This window comes from Opisthorchis viverrini, assembly GCF_000715545.1.
Source record: "Opisthorchis viverrini unplaced genomic scaffold opera_v5_100, whole genome shotgun sequence".
Classification (NCBI taxonomy): domain Eukaryota; kingdom Metazoa; phylum Platyhelminthes; class Trematoda; order Opisthorchiida; family Opisthorchiidae; genus Opisthorchis; species Opisthorchis viverrini.
In genome coordinates this window covers 718014-733317 of record NW_008751756.1, presented here as the reverse complement: position 1 = coordinate 733317, position 15304 = coordinate 718014, and the positions used below count along the sequence as shown (strand labels likewise).

General features: G+C 44.4%; 2 protein-coding genes across 2 annotated transcripts in view; one reads left to right on the top strand and one right to left on the bottom strand.

Annotated features, from left to right (window-relative positions):
- T265_05355 (hypothetical protein) overlaps positions 1–13633 on the top strand; it is a gene marked incomplete at both ends in the record, with an annotated part of 41401 nt that extends 27768 nt beyond the window's left edge. Inside the window, 9 exons of the mRNA XM_009170346.1 lie at positions 387–467; positions 1112–1249; positions 2074–2158; positions 5979–6302; positions 7032–7230; positions 8600–8915; positions 10159–10272; positions 13225–13293; positions 13394–13633. Coding sequence (XP_009168610.1) covers positions 387–467; positions 1112–1249; positions 2074–2158; positions 5979–6302; positions 7032–7230; positions 8600–8915; positions 10159–10272; positions 13225–13293; positions 13394–13633 — 1566 coding nt within the window. The remainder of the gene's footprint in view (positions 1–386; positions 468–1111; positions 1250–2073; positions 2159–5978; positions 6303–7031; positions 7231–8599; positions 8916–10158; positions 10273–13224; positions 13294–13393) is intronic.
- T265_05354 (hypothetical protein) lies at positions 6513–12976 on the bottom strand (the record flags this gene model as incomplete). The annotated part of the gene is made up of 3 exons (XM_009170345.1): positions 6513–6719; positions 6750–6914; positions 12938–12976. 3 exons carry the CDS (start codon positions 12974–12976, stop codon positions 6513–6515), a joined length of 411 nt encoding a protein of 136 aa, XP_009168609.1.
- Positions 13634–15304: the final 1671 nt, after the last annotated feature.

Below are 15304 nucleotides of genomic sequence, written 5' to 3'. Positions count from 1 at the left end.
TGCTGTAACCCCGAGCCATCTCCCCCCCCCCCGTGTGTTGCTTGTTTTTTTGGTTTTGGGCCCGTGATATTCTCTTTGTGATTGGTTTGCAGTTTTTTTTCACGGACGTAGTCTGCGAAGCAGTCAACTACCGACTGCTTTGCCGGTGGCAAGCTGATTGTCATTGTGCGCACTGGGCTTGAGTCACATAGCAACACGTAATTCATGAGTTCTGATCCAAATGCTCAACCCTTTGACCTCCCTGTTATAACCACCTATCATATTGCGAGTTGGTTTCCTCCAGGCCATTTTACATACCCCAGTTAATCCCGTGCAATCCTGTCACAGTTCCGCACATCCGACATTCTCGTGAATGAGTAAATTTGTTTTTCCTTCTGGATTTACAGAAACTAGCCAAATTGCTTCGTAGTCGAAATCCTGCCGATGTGGCGGAGGCCAATCGACTTATCAAGAAAATAGTTGAAGAGGTGAGACATCCATCTTTGTGTGCCCTAGCCTATTTTCCTTGCCACTGTTAGATTGAATGTGACTTGATTTGCCTTTGCTTCTCCGTTCAGTCGGTCCCCATTCATTCCTGAAAACCCGTTTGCCTGCTGGCATACTTAGCGTTCTTTCCCAAGTTGCCAGATTTTGGGCTTTTCCAACAGAATTGCAGGTATTCATGGCACACTGCTGTACCGAGCTCAACAGAACCATTGGAATGATGAATTCGTAAATCCAAAGAGGTTTGATTTGTCAGGGATACTTTACATTTAGCTCTAGGAACGCGCCTCGTAATTAATGTTGTGCCTTTGAGAAAAGCCAGTTATCACCGAATCTCTCACGCAAAGATGGAATCAAACTTTTTTTTCACTCTTTTCAGCCTGTGTGATCATGATTATCATTTATGTTTACAGTGAAATTCAGAAGTAGGTAAACTGCCACCTGGTGCGAGGCTCCCCCCGCCGAATCTTTTGACAACCACACCTGGGCAACCCACTTGATGCAACTTTCTTTGTAGTTTTCATGTGCAGTTTTGAGTGGCATTCACTTTAGTAGCTGTTCGTTGTGTTGGACTCTGTGACTCATGTACTCTGAACTCATAATGTGTGCTCTTGTTCTCCTTTCCAAGGACCAAGTTCGAACTGAAAAGGTCATAAAACGGTCAACAGAAATGGAAACTCTGAAAAACAACACACTTTTGCTTCAAGAGATGATCTCAAATTTTGAGAAGGGTGGTGCTTCGGAAGCTGAACATGACTTGATGAATGTAAGTTGACATGAATTCGTCCCTTAACCGTGCTTCTCCCCTGTGAATGATCGAAACTGGGTCAGCTGTATTGGGTAAGCCAATGAAAATACTGTGAAACAGGTGGATTAATTTGGGGCCTAAGCGGATGTTCCTTGTGTCTGTCACCTCCAAGATTAAGACGTCTTGGTTATGCAGTAACGGCTCTCTACAGCGACCATCTATCCACGTTGGCCGACCGATTCCGTCAAATCCATGTTAAAGCCGTAGAATGGGTTCCCACCTTCTCGTGTATTGAATTTATCCCCACATCTGTTAAAAGTAAATACTACCTCAATTCACGAATTGAGTTTGAATTACCACAGCCGACCTCTTGGGGTGAAATTCCTCGATTAGGCGCTGCAATGTTTACTATACGGAAGATTAGTGTTTATCTTGTGAGAACATTCACTTACACATGTGAATTTCGTCATCTGTTTAGCCGTCATCAGTTTTCACTTTGTTTATTTCCATTTTCTCGGCCCGTTTTTTACTTTGTCTTAACTAAGGGGTTACAAATTAACTGTGGAGTTCGTAGCATTTATATGACAGTCATTCTTCGGCGTTTCTCGTTAGCTATTAGGCCTTTTGAACTCCCGTATCCCTTTTTTCAACAGCCTGAATAGCGCGACGACAGTTCTGTTAGGGTGTTAGAGATCTGCCATGCCTCTAACAAATTGCTGTGTTGCTGCTAACTACCTCATTAGATTGGAGTACAGCTCATAGCCTCAGTATTTAGTTCGGTGTACCAAATGCTTGGTTGAACGGTCAGCAAGCTGAAGCATCAATCTGTTTTTACATTTCAGGAACTTGCTCAGAATATCCGCACAGCGCGTCCCGTGTTGTACACCTTTTCCCTCACGCACGATGAAAATGATATAGATACTCTGAGTAAGTGGTCCTCCTGGGTGTTTTTGAACAAAAAACTGATCGGCTCAGTTGAACAGATCCTTGGTTGTGTGCAAGCATCCTTTATTTTTCTTCGGTTGGGTGACGTTGAGGCTGTTGTCAGTTGAACGATCTGTAATAATTGATTTGACTGAAGAACCAGTTACTAAACTTTCGGTTGCTGAGACCTGATTTGAGTTTGTATACGACGCCATATTTTGAGGTTTTCACTTACAAACTCCGTGCCAACAGCTACACAATAGGAACTCTTTTTACATCGAAGGATTACTTGTTCCGAGGATACAGTGAATAAAGGATAGAACGTCCAACTTGGTTAAGTAATATAACTACATGTAACAGGCATCGGGATCCGTATTTTGACCGTAGGTAGCCATATTAGTCGCTTTTTGAGCCCTTTAAGCGTTAATTTCAGATTGAGATCGAGTGGCAATTGCGAGAACGCAGGGATTAACCTAACCAGATCCTAATGCAGAAACAGCAAGGGAATAATCTAACGGTTTGGTGACAACAGGTGTAATTTTTGGAAGAAAGATGCCGTGCGGATGTGGTAGCATGCAGGTACTAGGAGCTTCTAGAACTTGTTGGGCTTTTCATACGATGTATTCGGGTAGGTAAAATAGTGAAGTAAACGTTCGGATTGGAGTGGGGCTGAGGTGGAATAACGAACCGAAGAGTTTGTTGAAAACAACTATGAAGACATGACAAGTACCCTCCTACGAAGGTGTCTGACTTGTGCAGTGTCAGATGAGGTAAGAGGAAGCGAAGACTTTGGTGAGATCTCCAGATAATCGCTTATCTGATTGAATGGAACCTGATTCTTTAGCCTATCGCTTTGCAAGGTGTGATTTGGCTTTTGCACCTAAGTTTTGCAGGCGATTCTCGCACCAAGGAAACAGAGGAATTACGCTATCGAACCACAAACTAGTGAGGTCTGGAAAGCGACGTGGCATTTGTGAGATCTTCAGGTTGTCAGAAAATGAAGATACATGTTTCGAGATTCCAACATTACACATTTAGGCAACGATGTTGTCCCCGCTCGCCGAGGAGAATTTGCTTACTATCCTTCGTGAAGGGTATAGCGACAAATGAGAAACGATAGAGTAGGATCACAATTGGACACAATGATCGGTAGAATCAAGGGAAGCAGTTGGAGAAAAATTACACTGAGAGGGAATCAAACTGAGAATGAGCTTAAGGGTATGTACACTCTTGAGGTCTCTGTCAGTGATACAGGTTGAGCAGTGGATAATTTATGACAGATCGGTTAGGAAGGGAAAACTTCTACTGCATACTCAGCACGTTGAAACCTACTGAACAATGAAGGCAGCTTTTTTTGCGAACCTAGAATTGCTCGAATTAAAACTCAAAATTAAATAGATTGAGTAAGTATAACCATGTAATTCTTAAGCTGTAACACCCTCTCCGCGCCTAGCTGCCGCGTCACCCGAACGAAGCACAAGAGCTGAGATATTTCCAGGTCACCCAAGCTTAGATAGGAGCAATCGAGATACCGGAGTTGGGTCAATAAGATCTCGTCCTAAGCACCGAGTTATCTAGAGCCGGAATTCGGTTGACTCAGCAGTTGAATCACAAATGCTAGTATGATCGAATCCATTGGGGAACAAAGAAGCAGGTTTGTTAACTAGGGTCACAATGATCGAAGGAACACAGCTCACCCATCGTTTGAAAAGAATGGGCGTAAGCACAGAAGCGGACTTCGAAACGGAACTTAAAGATGTAGTCGGACTGGATTTGGAGGTGCTGACTGTCGGACTCAGGAGAAATTAGAGTTTCAGGCGGAAATGGGGCACTTGGAATACATGAGGAGAGGAATCGATGCACAGGGTTAACACTGCAACAGGAAAATGTTAAACCTTAGGCTGGACGATCCGTTTAGTCTTTGGGTAGGGAGACAGAGATAGTAGTTCCGGTGGTTGCATGTGTGACCATGCGGTGACCAGGGTTTTTGCAAAGCTTGATTGATTCTTGCGCTTTCACGTCGCTTTCTAGCTGTTGTCCTTGGATTGCTGTAATGAGTGTCAAGATGAATGTTGCTGAGTTCTTCTCATCAACCTACTCTTGCTTTCCTCATCGCTTCAATCCAGTTCTACTTATCCGGGTACACCGGTTTTCAATTACGCTTAAGACTTGTGTTATATCTGCTGAATTCGCCGACCTGTGGTATCTGCTACTAGCCCGCTGCAGTGCCTAGTGCCGGAGAAAAAAGACAGAAGGGAACACAACAGCCATATTCCGAACAATCGAGTGCGGAAGCGTGAGTGCGTGCGAGTGCGAAAAGTAGGTCTCAGGCTATTCATTGGAAGGACACTGAACTTAGTCCAGTGCTGACGCACACGGTCTGGCTTTGGTACGAGGCTGTGACGTGCTGCATATTGCGGGGGCGTTGTCTGTCTGGTCAACATGTAGCGCAGCTGAGAGTCGCAGTAGATTCCGGGCATTCAGTGGTTGCTTTCAGGAAGCTGACCTTCCTGATAACCTGATTGTTCACCAACCTTTGCATAAGGTTGTACAAAATTTCGATTCTGGCTCTTTACGCACAACTCACTGGCTCGCAACGCGCTTCTGAATGTCCGCCCTCGGATATACGTCGATTTCAGCACCTTGCACATGGCATTACATTCGGCTCGACGCATGCCATTTGTGGCATACCTTCAGTGGTCCCGCCGATTTCGATTCCGGCCGCTGTTTTCATAATTTTGAGAAAGACAAACTGTTTTGCAATCTGCCATCACATCCGAACCGAATTTATCTGCAGTATCGCTATTCTTATATCTGCTGAGTACTGAATTATGTAAGAGCAGTTCATTATTCTGATTGCTGAGAGAAGAGTATTTGATATCGGTGAGGCTTAAAGTAGTCCTTGTTGGATACCGAGTGATGGTCTTACCAGAGGTATCCACACAACCAAACGAGTGAATGCTTACTTTCGGGGATTATTGAATGAGGTGACCCCGGTAAAGTGATTTGAACCAATCATCCTCCAAGGGAACGGTATTACGTTACTCCGTAATTGTACGATCCTGTGCTAAGGCCGTGATCTCAAAGCAAGGAATAGGTTACTTAGCCTAAACGCACGATCTAGGTGTCCTATCTGACAAGTAACGTGTAGTCTAATTCACCAACGGACGGTCAGTAGTAATTGCGGCGAAACCGAATTCTAAGAACTTCACCTGCGTTTGTTCAGTAGTCGCAATTGGGCAGTGAACAATATATTGAATTGGACTTGGGCAGACAGTACAGATAGGTAGACCGTGGTTATGCAGGAACTTAACAGTAAATCATGAGGAGAGTTAAAGAAAGGCTTACGGCTAGATTGAACCTTGGGCAGTTAGCAACACAGGATGGCACACGAAGGGCAGCGTGCTATCGGACAAATTAAGCGGGAAAATTGTTCAGTTCAAAGTGGAACAAAATTTCAACAAGTCCATGGATAAATGTAAACAAATCGTCTATAGAAATGGTTGTGGTAGAGTCGGCTTTGTATAAAATAGAACGGTTCAGTCTTGAAACTTAAGCAGTCACGGAAGGGTGATGAACTAGTCTGAGGAATAGGGAAACAAATAATTACGTCACGTAATTAACAGTAATTAAAAATATAAACATTTGGGTTCTACATGTATATCGTAAGGGTCCCAGTAGGAGTTAAACGGCGTGGGTACGCAATAACACCTTATTCGTCAGGGAGCCTGGCAAACTGATTCCTTTGAACCACGGAGTGTATATTCCTCAATAGACCCAACCGAATGTGTAATAAACCTTCTTTTATTCCGCTTTGCTTTAGCCGAAATCGCTCGAATTTGTGATCACGCCAGTAGTGCCCTGGATCTATATGAACTACGGGTGAAGAACCATGTGCCATGCGCCGGATCAACGGCGTTGCTAGATGAACCATTAAAGGATGACCGAATCGCACAGCCTTCGGGAGATCTCCTGTCCCATGATCTGATGGTTTTGGGCCTGGACGGTGAAGAGTCTTCGTCTTCAAATGTCCCCAGCAAAAATGGGCCCGAACTTCTCACGTTTTCCGACACCCCCAAGAAAACTTCCACTTCCAAGTACGACGAACTGGAAGATATTTTCGCCAGTATCACTTCCACCGGCCCAAGTATGTGTTGTTGTTTTGTTTTGTTTTTTAAGCGCATCACTTGAGCCAGAGTATTGAGCGTCTCTCCAAAAGAGCAGTATGGTTTATTGAAGATGGTCCTCACCCCTGTTTTGCCGGTTATAGGTTCCAGGACATAATCTTTGACCGAACTCACATTTTTTACTGGACAAATCAGGTTTTATGTTGTCCTATTTCGGCGTGTCGGACTTGCTAGCCTTGGTTAGTTAGTCGTGTAAGACACCGTTTCTCTTCATCAAGTCTGCATACATTGAAATTCTGAAATTTAATAACGAATAACATTTCGCCAACATCAATTTTGTTTTTTTTTCTACGACGACGTACTGTGCTTGATTTCACTCCGTTCTGCCCGAGGATTTGAATAACTGAACGTGTATCTGAACACACGGGGCGAGATGGCTTAAGTGGTTAGAGCGCGAATTTACTGACCGGAAGGTCCGTGGTTCGAATCCGACCTCTGCCTCTCGACTTCGCCTTTCTAGGCTTGGGCAACCTGGCAGTATCCCAGCTCTCGTGCTTCTTTCGCGTGGCATGGTAGCTAGGCACCGAAAGGGTGCTACAGCTGAACGGTAGGTAGTATCTGAACACATCATCCTGAATATCGCAGCTCGGTATCAAAGCGGTGCATATCTTTCCTTTTCGTGTTTATCTCATTTCTTCATTTGTTTGTCCAGTTCCGATTCGTTACTTATGTGGGGTTCTTGTTTTCAGCTTCACCACCCACCCTATCTTCAACATCAAATGTCGTGGCGGTAAATCCCTTCCTCGGTCCGAAATCCCCATCCATCAGTGCCCGACATCCGACAAGTTCGTCCTCATCCAGGCCACATTCCACGCAGAGCGACTCTCCAAAAACCCAAATGTTTGATGATCTGGATGCGTTGGGACGTCAGATGCTCGGTCTACCCACGTACGTTTTGTTATCCACCTATTCTCTTGCTTAGCTTCGACGCATCGCCCGTTATCATGCCCTATGTGACTGCGTAATACTTGAGAGCTCAATTTAACGTGTCGTTTGAAACCAAGCTCGTGCCGAGAATATAGCTGATTGAAACCTATGCGGTTGGGTTTATTTCTCCTAATTGGGTTTCTCCTGATCCATAACTTTTGCGAAACTAATACCGTGAGACAGACGGCAGCCATTTCAGCCTTATTCATCCATCCCACCAGCACCAACATGACGCACAACACCGCTCATCCAGCTCGAATGTTCACGAGCTGGGAGCTCAGTCAAGATGAACGTACTGTTGCGAACGCAGTAAGATAGTGGTAGTAGTAGTGTACGGCGGATACTACTGATGAGGCATGCGAGTAGTATGTGGTTTCTCGTAATTCCGCGTTGATCTGATGAAATGTGGGATTTACTACTGAATTTGTGGAATTGGTTTGTAGCATTCGTTTACAGTTGCATGGTAGTCAATGGATATCCAGGAATGCTCAAGAAAACGCGTTCAGGAAGAAGACGGATATTCAGTTTTTGAAAACAAGGTGCAAATGAGAGTTTTGCTTTCCTGTCCAATAGTCTGTAACTGTTCAGTTGGTATTTTCTAATATACACCTCCGAAGCGAAGGACTTCTCCCTTTCAGTAGTTGTTTCAATCAAAACTGCTCTTAGACGGCTACCGCTGCTCGGGTTGTTTTACCCTCTACGGAGGTCTCTCACTCTTCACACACTTCGTGTAGGTTTTTGCCTTGTACAAACTACTGAAACGGTCTTTGCGTTTCAATTAAATCTCCAGAGTTCTTTACTCTTGAACAAATGGTATGAGGTGACACCACTAGTGATCTTGATGCAGCCCTGCAATTTTTCTGTTTCCGATCCTTCAGATGTACGAAACTTATACATCGAGAGTTTCTGGAAAGATCTATATGGAATAGGTTTATTTGTTTTACCACTAAATAACATTTAGGAGGTTGTGTAAGATAAGCGGATCGAAATACGCGATGTCCCCACGTGAAAGAACAGCACTACAATCCTGCCACAGATTGTTAGGCTACATGTATCGGTTAACGTCACGGATGTTTTCCGATTCGTAGCCATCCCTGCCTGATCCCATTTTGGCTGCTTTCTACCCAGAACCAGATATCACTACTGATCAGCACTGTGGGTTCATATTTATTAGAGCCACTCATGACTGTCCCCATAGTTAGACCAATGGTGTTTTCTGATCATACAGAGACTTCCCTAACAGCCACTAATTGATGTGCAGTTTTATGTGTGTATGTTTTTTTTTGAGTGGTGCGTAACACTCAGCCGTTTCCACCTGTTCTGCTTTCAGCCTTATTCCTTGCCAGACGGACACATCGACCGCACCTACCCCTGTCCCCTTATCAGTACCATCCACTGATTCCACTATTGACCCAGCAGTATGGAGTGCGCTTGATGTACCTCTATCATCTATCCAGCCACACCCTTCGATTACGAAACCGCGCGTGATTTACCCATCCGAGTCCAATGACGGGTCTGATGTTCAGTTGGCTTTGCACTACACGAGCAATGAACCTGCCCCGAATGTTCGAGTGTTTGTGGCCACCGTGACCAGTCGAAGTCCACTGTCTGTAACCGACCTTCATATCCGTTTCGGGGTCAATAAGGTTGGTCCGCGTTCTTTCCATCTTCAGACGTTGAGTTTTCCCGTCAATATCCTAACGTTATTCTATCAACCTGGTTAACTACGAAGACAAATCCCTGTAACTGTTAACTAAAGCACAAAGATCTCAGTTCCCCATCGCTTTAACACATTGAACGGTGTATTCCTGCTGGAATAACTGTCATTAACTTCAATGAATACAGTCACTATCTGAGGATCATACACTGGTCGACCATTGAGTACATTGAGGTGACGTTTTGCGCCTGTCTTCTTCGCAGTTAGGTAACAACAGAACGCCAAATTGAAGCTATTGCACACGATTTACGAGAAATCGTCCGGTATGAAGGTGGATTTGCTCCTCGACGGCAATGTCATGTATCTGTTCAGGTCCCATCGCTATCTAATAGAACCTACACTACCCACAGCATGTGATAACAGTAAAATGGCTTGATGCGACAGTCGGTTGTTAATTCTGACTTTGAAGCTCCGCTATTGTCCTACATTCGTGACCTCGGTCAATCAGTTTAACCTCCCAGCGAAAATCCTTACGGTTCGAAAACTCTCGGACAACAATATCCAGTGATTCCATAATCGACGTAGATACTACTTCCAATGGTCAATTGCTAGCGCGTCAAGTTGTAAAGATACTGTTAGGTGTATAAAACTGGCATTCTTGAATGGGAGTCAGTAGCATTTTAACGCGTGTCCCATCGAAAACTGGATGCCACTTTTATTAAAATCTCTTTGTTTGAAAAAAACGGTTCGCTTTTCAGGGGGGAGACTACTCGTCGTGTTGGGGTCTCAAACAACGTAAAACGAAGATGGCTCGCAAGTTATCGGAACAAGAGATGGGAGGATTAGTAGTTCTGTAACTGGGATATACTCTGATGACCAGGTTGGATGCACGTGGATCTAGTTTCCGGAATTTTTCTACCGGTTGTGCTTATCTGGTAGCGTGGAAATAGAATCTCCAGCAGCGAGGTTCTGGTATGCTAGTACTAGGGCCCTTTGCTTCATCGTGAAATTTCTGATCCAAGCTCATGTCGTCTTGAGATCCACCGGTTCAACGACCACGAAGTAGGAAAATTCTGTTGTCGCTTATCTATCCGCTGCTATGTAGGGCCCTTACTCCGTACATTTTCACAGTAGCCTTTACATGTAAAACATGTCTATAGATACTGTTATGGTTTGCTACTTTGCTTAACTTACTTTAACCAAAGTTTGTGATTTTCAAATTTGCCACACAGCCCATGTCTCTTCGGCAGCTCACAGCGTCAGGACACAGTTTGGCTGCCTACTCTCCATTCCTCCCAGCCGGTGCAATCAATCAAGTGGTCCTTGTTTATGATCCAACCCGGGCAGTATGTGCTGAATATTTTGCTCAGATATATCTCTATATACTTGCCGTTTTCTTCACGCGACCAGCCTTTGGTTACACACAATTTTACCCGTAGCTTAATCAGCTGTTTTAGTGCGTTTGCCCAATCAGAAGCTTCATGCTATCTTTCAACCGTGTTTGATAAAACAAACGAATATTTGGGAATTGGATGACATGGCACGTGAATGATGCATCTCGCTCTGAATAATGTGAGGTATCAGAGCCAAACAAGTGTGATGCCAACATGATCAACTACGCAACAAGCCAAATAAACTGGGGATGTAAAACAGAAAATCTACACAGCATCATTCTGGATTACGCAAAGTCACGTGATTCCTTCAACGACAGCTGGCGTTTCGTGATCTACGCAAACCCAGTGCATTGCCATATCACTCTTGCGGTCCAAATTTATTTTCATGCGTTTTGTAGCCGTTTGGTGCTCGTCTCAATGTGTCACCTGTTATTATTAGGGTACCGTTCAACAACCAAGTTATGTTTTTTATGGTTTTGGGCCCCAATAATCCTTCATCGTAGGCATAAACTAGGGCTCAACAGAAGTCATGCCCCATCTGTCGAATCTTGCTGGTGTTCAGCTGTTACAAGAGGTCTGTCTTTCCTATCTGAATTAATTCTCAGGCTAAGTCACTCGTCGAACGGTGGTTGGCGCCAGCTGGTCCAATTCAATTCTGTGTCCACATTCATACCATAGTTGTTGTGTCAGCCAAATCTTCAGTTTCACGTCACGGACACTATGTGATACCCAGCCCAGTAAATGACCTTTTCAATGAAGGCTGTAGTTTAACAATAGTTAGTCTCCTCACTGGAATACAAATCACTGCTGCACGAATCCAAACTGTGCGACAGACGATCAGAAATAACTGAATGAGTACTATCAGAATCACCACGTTAGTGCAAGTATTTTCCTGTGGCATCACAACGAAGGGCAAGTGTTGTAAGTTTGTCAAGCCAGAACCTATAAATTTTGTGTCTCGATCGAAAATTCACAGCTTATGAAAAGTTTGGAAAACACGTTAGATCCATTGTTTGACAATATTTTGCTTTTGATGTAGAAGCTTTGTCAGGCTAGGTGGCTGCTTTACGGGGTTCGCCGAGACTGATGAAAAACCACCCAGCATGTTTTCCTTCTTTCTAAATAGTCACTTTCTGTCACTACCCTATCCCCACCCAGGAATAGTTAAAGTTGTGCGGCAGTTAGGTTGAGGGCTACAGTGTGTGGCTGTTGGTCTGTTCGCCGAGCTTGGCAGTTGTATTGCAAACGTTTCATCACCAATCAAGGTGACATGGTCAGTGCAGTGTCTCTGTGAATCTCACTGGATAATCTTTTTCACTCATGGTGTTTTTGAGCACTTTTGCCCCATCTGCACTGTCGTGAGTAAAGCCTATCGAGAGGGCACTTCACCACAATCGTTCATGTTCGATTCATACAACAAGTGCCCTTTTCAGGTGTGTTTCCTGAAGGCTTCGTGAGCAAGCAGCTCATTGTGTTTTTTAGTCAGAAGCACATCAAGAAAATCTGTTCTGTCGTCCTTTTCGACTTCTGTGAATTTTAAATGTGAATACCATTGAGCGTGTGATAAAATTACTCTGTTTGGTTGTGGTCGGCGCATATGAATGACTTCGGAGTTTAGGTTCCTAATGGCTTATAAATATACCTGCAAAATGAATGAGGACCAGTACGTTGATGTAGCTTCTCGACGACACCTGCCAGAGGTAATGTATATCTCCTTTCGTCGTGGCTATGTTCAATATTGTAGTCCGTCATTAGGATTTGTTGTTCAAACAATGGGTCAACAACCTGCGCACATTTGGTTACAAGCCAGAATTAATAATGATAATAATAATAATATTAACTAAAAAGAATCTGTGACCCAACAGTGCACCGTCCCTCTGAGAAGGGTTTTCCTAGTTCGTGGGAGTGCGTAGTTGAGCAGGGTGTCTCTAATTTCTGTATGAATTTTAGAGACGAACCCCTAAGACATTCAAAAGTATCCTTGAGGGGGGTTGAGGGTATATGCCGAAATATGTTTTCCGAAACTGATTTGTGCTGTGGTTAAAGTGGGCTTTCACACTACTGAGGACGTTGCAGATTATGTTGAAGATCTGGAAAATGCAAAACGCAATGGGATTTAGGACGATCGGTTTGGATGCGTAGAACTGAATGGAATATAACCGACGCTTTCAATTGAGGACAGATTCCCGACTGCACTTGACCGAGTAACGGGCTTTCACTCATGAACGGGTTAGATAGTGTTAAGTTTGGTAAAAAGGTTTACCTAAATGGCGATTATACATACATGTAGTGGACGGAACCGTCTATCACCAATACCGATACGAAGTTTGATGCTTTCAAGTCGTGTTTTGTTTAAACCCGAACCTCCATATAAACAGAAACTCGGAGTAAAACACAGCTTTAGTTTTTCCCAGTAGTGATATTCCGTTACAGATATGCTGTCGTGTGCACACTAATTTGGTTTTAACTCAATGCCAAACTGAGTCCGGCTGATTAGCTCATTCATGATGGTCTTTTCTAGCTGAATATTCTGTACAAGCTCGCCTCATGTCTCGGTTGGTACGGTATTCTAAATATCGTAGTACACTGTCCAGACGTCACACACTACCCAGCAAACCAAGTTAATGTGTAAATGAAAGTAGTAGACGCGTTCCATTCAATTTGGGTTCATGTAGACCATGAGGTTTGACGGCATCTCTGGTAATGCGCCTCCTTGATGAGCCCCAAGAAGGACGAAACCGGTCGTGAGCTGTCGAGTAGTTTTCAATCCTAACCGCATGAGTAATGTATTATGTCTAGAAAGTAATTGCCATACGCTGTTCACATGCCTACTTCCCAGTATTTTCGAACCATCTTAGGTCTACTGCCAATATTTTACTCATTTTCTCACCTGATCTGTTTCAGCCCACAATCGTGATGAAGTTTCAGGTATCCTTCATGCTGGACAATGAAGCTGTGCTGGAGTCTGGTAAAGTGGATCTCCCTGTCATCTGAGCTCTAACGCGAAACTCGTTAAGGGTGTGACTTTACGGTTGCTGTCCTTCAACCTTTTGGAACGCTTAGTGTTGTGCAGATTGATTCTCTCTGTGAATCCTGTCCGTATTTCTCGCCTAGTTTCATATGCACCTTCTGTGGTTTGTGGATTGTGTGGCTTTGCTTTTTTCCCATTGATTTCGGTTACTTGTTTCTCTTTTTCAGCAAGGTTTCTTCTGACAGCTTTGTGATCAAAACCCCGATGTATCCTTGCTTTCTGTTCCTCCGCCCTTGCTCTGTTCCAAGACCGCATTTGATCGATATTTCAGCTCCGAGATAACACGCTTTTCGGAATACATACTTTACTCGAATGAATGGCTGGTATCGAGGAGCCTACTTGGTGTTTACACATGGAATGTATGATATGAAGGGGACGAGATGGATCAGGTGGTTAGAGCGCGAATTTACTGACCGGAAGGTTCGTGTTTCGAACCCGACCTCTGCCTATCGACTTCCTCTGTCTAGGCTTGGGCAACCTGGCAGTATCCCAGCCCTGGTGCCTCCTTCGCGTGGCATGGCAGCTAGACACCGAAAGGGTGCTACAGCTGAACGATTTTCTTCCAGACCAGAATCTGTCACCATCATCATCACGGATCACACTGCAGGAAACTTGAGTCACTCCAGTTGAATGGGATCCATCTTAAGGCAAATAAAGTAGACAGGCACTAACAAAGTATTTTTATTCCATCTTTAAACTGAGGGGATGGGAGTTATTCAGAACCAGCAGCTCAGTTGCACCTGAGGGGGGAAATACCTTCACGTATTTGCGAGACTTTTGGAGGTTCCGAGTTCATTCAGCGCTCCGTTGTGGGTTGAAAATCCGATTGGGCAATTTCAGGTGGCCACCTAAATTGCTGTTGCAAGTTTCAGCCCAACAAATCAAGCGAGCCGTTTTTATCATAGGTTGTTTGATTCTCCAGAGGCACTCTTGGGCCGCATTTATGCACATTCCCAGAATGTATCGTTTCCTCTCTTCCCCTGGTTTTCTGGACCTACCATGCCTCCGCTAAGATGCTCCTTTTCACCTGACTTCTCAGTTCATCTAGTTGTATTGTGCTCCAAAACAGGAGTAGCTTCGAACAGCTTTACCGCTTCTTATCGAGATCCTGTGTTCAGATGAAGTTGATAGCGTCGTTCCACATCCAGAGCTTCCATTCTCCCACAGGTTTTCGGTAGCGTATTCCATTGAGAGTCAGCATCAAATTTTATGTCCGAACTTAACTTCGGTAGGTACTTTTGGTGGGTGTGCTTCAGTGACCGAGCGAGGTTTGCGCATTTAACGCCTCCTTGCAAACAGAAGTAGCTATGGATATGCGCGTGATCAGAACCCACATTGGTGTTCCAGAAAGAGCAGCAGTTAGTAATTCATCGAAGTTACGTGTAGCTAATGGAGATGTCCATCTGAATCGAAGATTAGCTCGTATGTGGGTGATAATATGGTCAGGGTTTCCCGGTTGTTTCGACACTTTACAGAACTGGCGTATGGCCAGCATTCAGCTGCAGCGTGCTTTGACCATTGTCCGTGCGCCGGATTTCAGTCCAAGACGATTACCCAATGAAGGACTTAGTGTACCTACTCTCGCCTTGGCGAACACTATGTCTGAGCTCTTAGCCTATCATAACAAAGCAAAGGTCGCCCGTGAGTGTATCTGGTCTGTAGTCTGTTGAGGCGTAAGTAGATAAGATGAACAGTTAGCAATTACCAGACGTTGCCAAAGGAACCGCAAACGTGCGACCATAAACAGGCAGCGATTTAAGGGATGACCCTTCAGCTCGATGACCTAAAACAATACAGCCCTCAGGTGAACCAGCTGCAGTGGCTGCTACATCACCTTTGTCGCAAGGGCCCCGTCACCTTTATTCTTTTCTTCACAATAAGGCTTTCGAGTAAATCATTGTTGCACAGCAGTGAAGCATCGGTGGTGAACACTGATGTCATGCTGTCGATGAT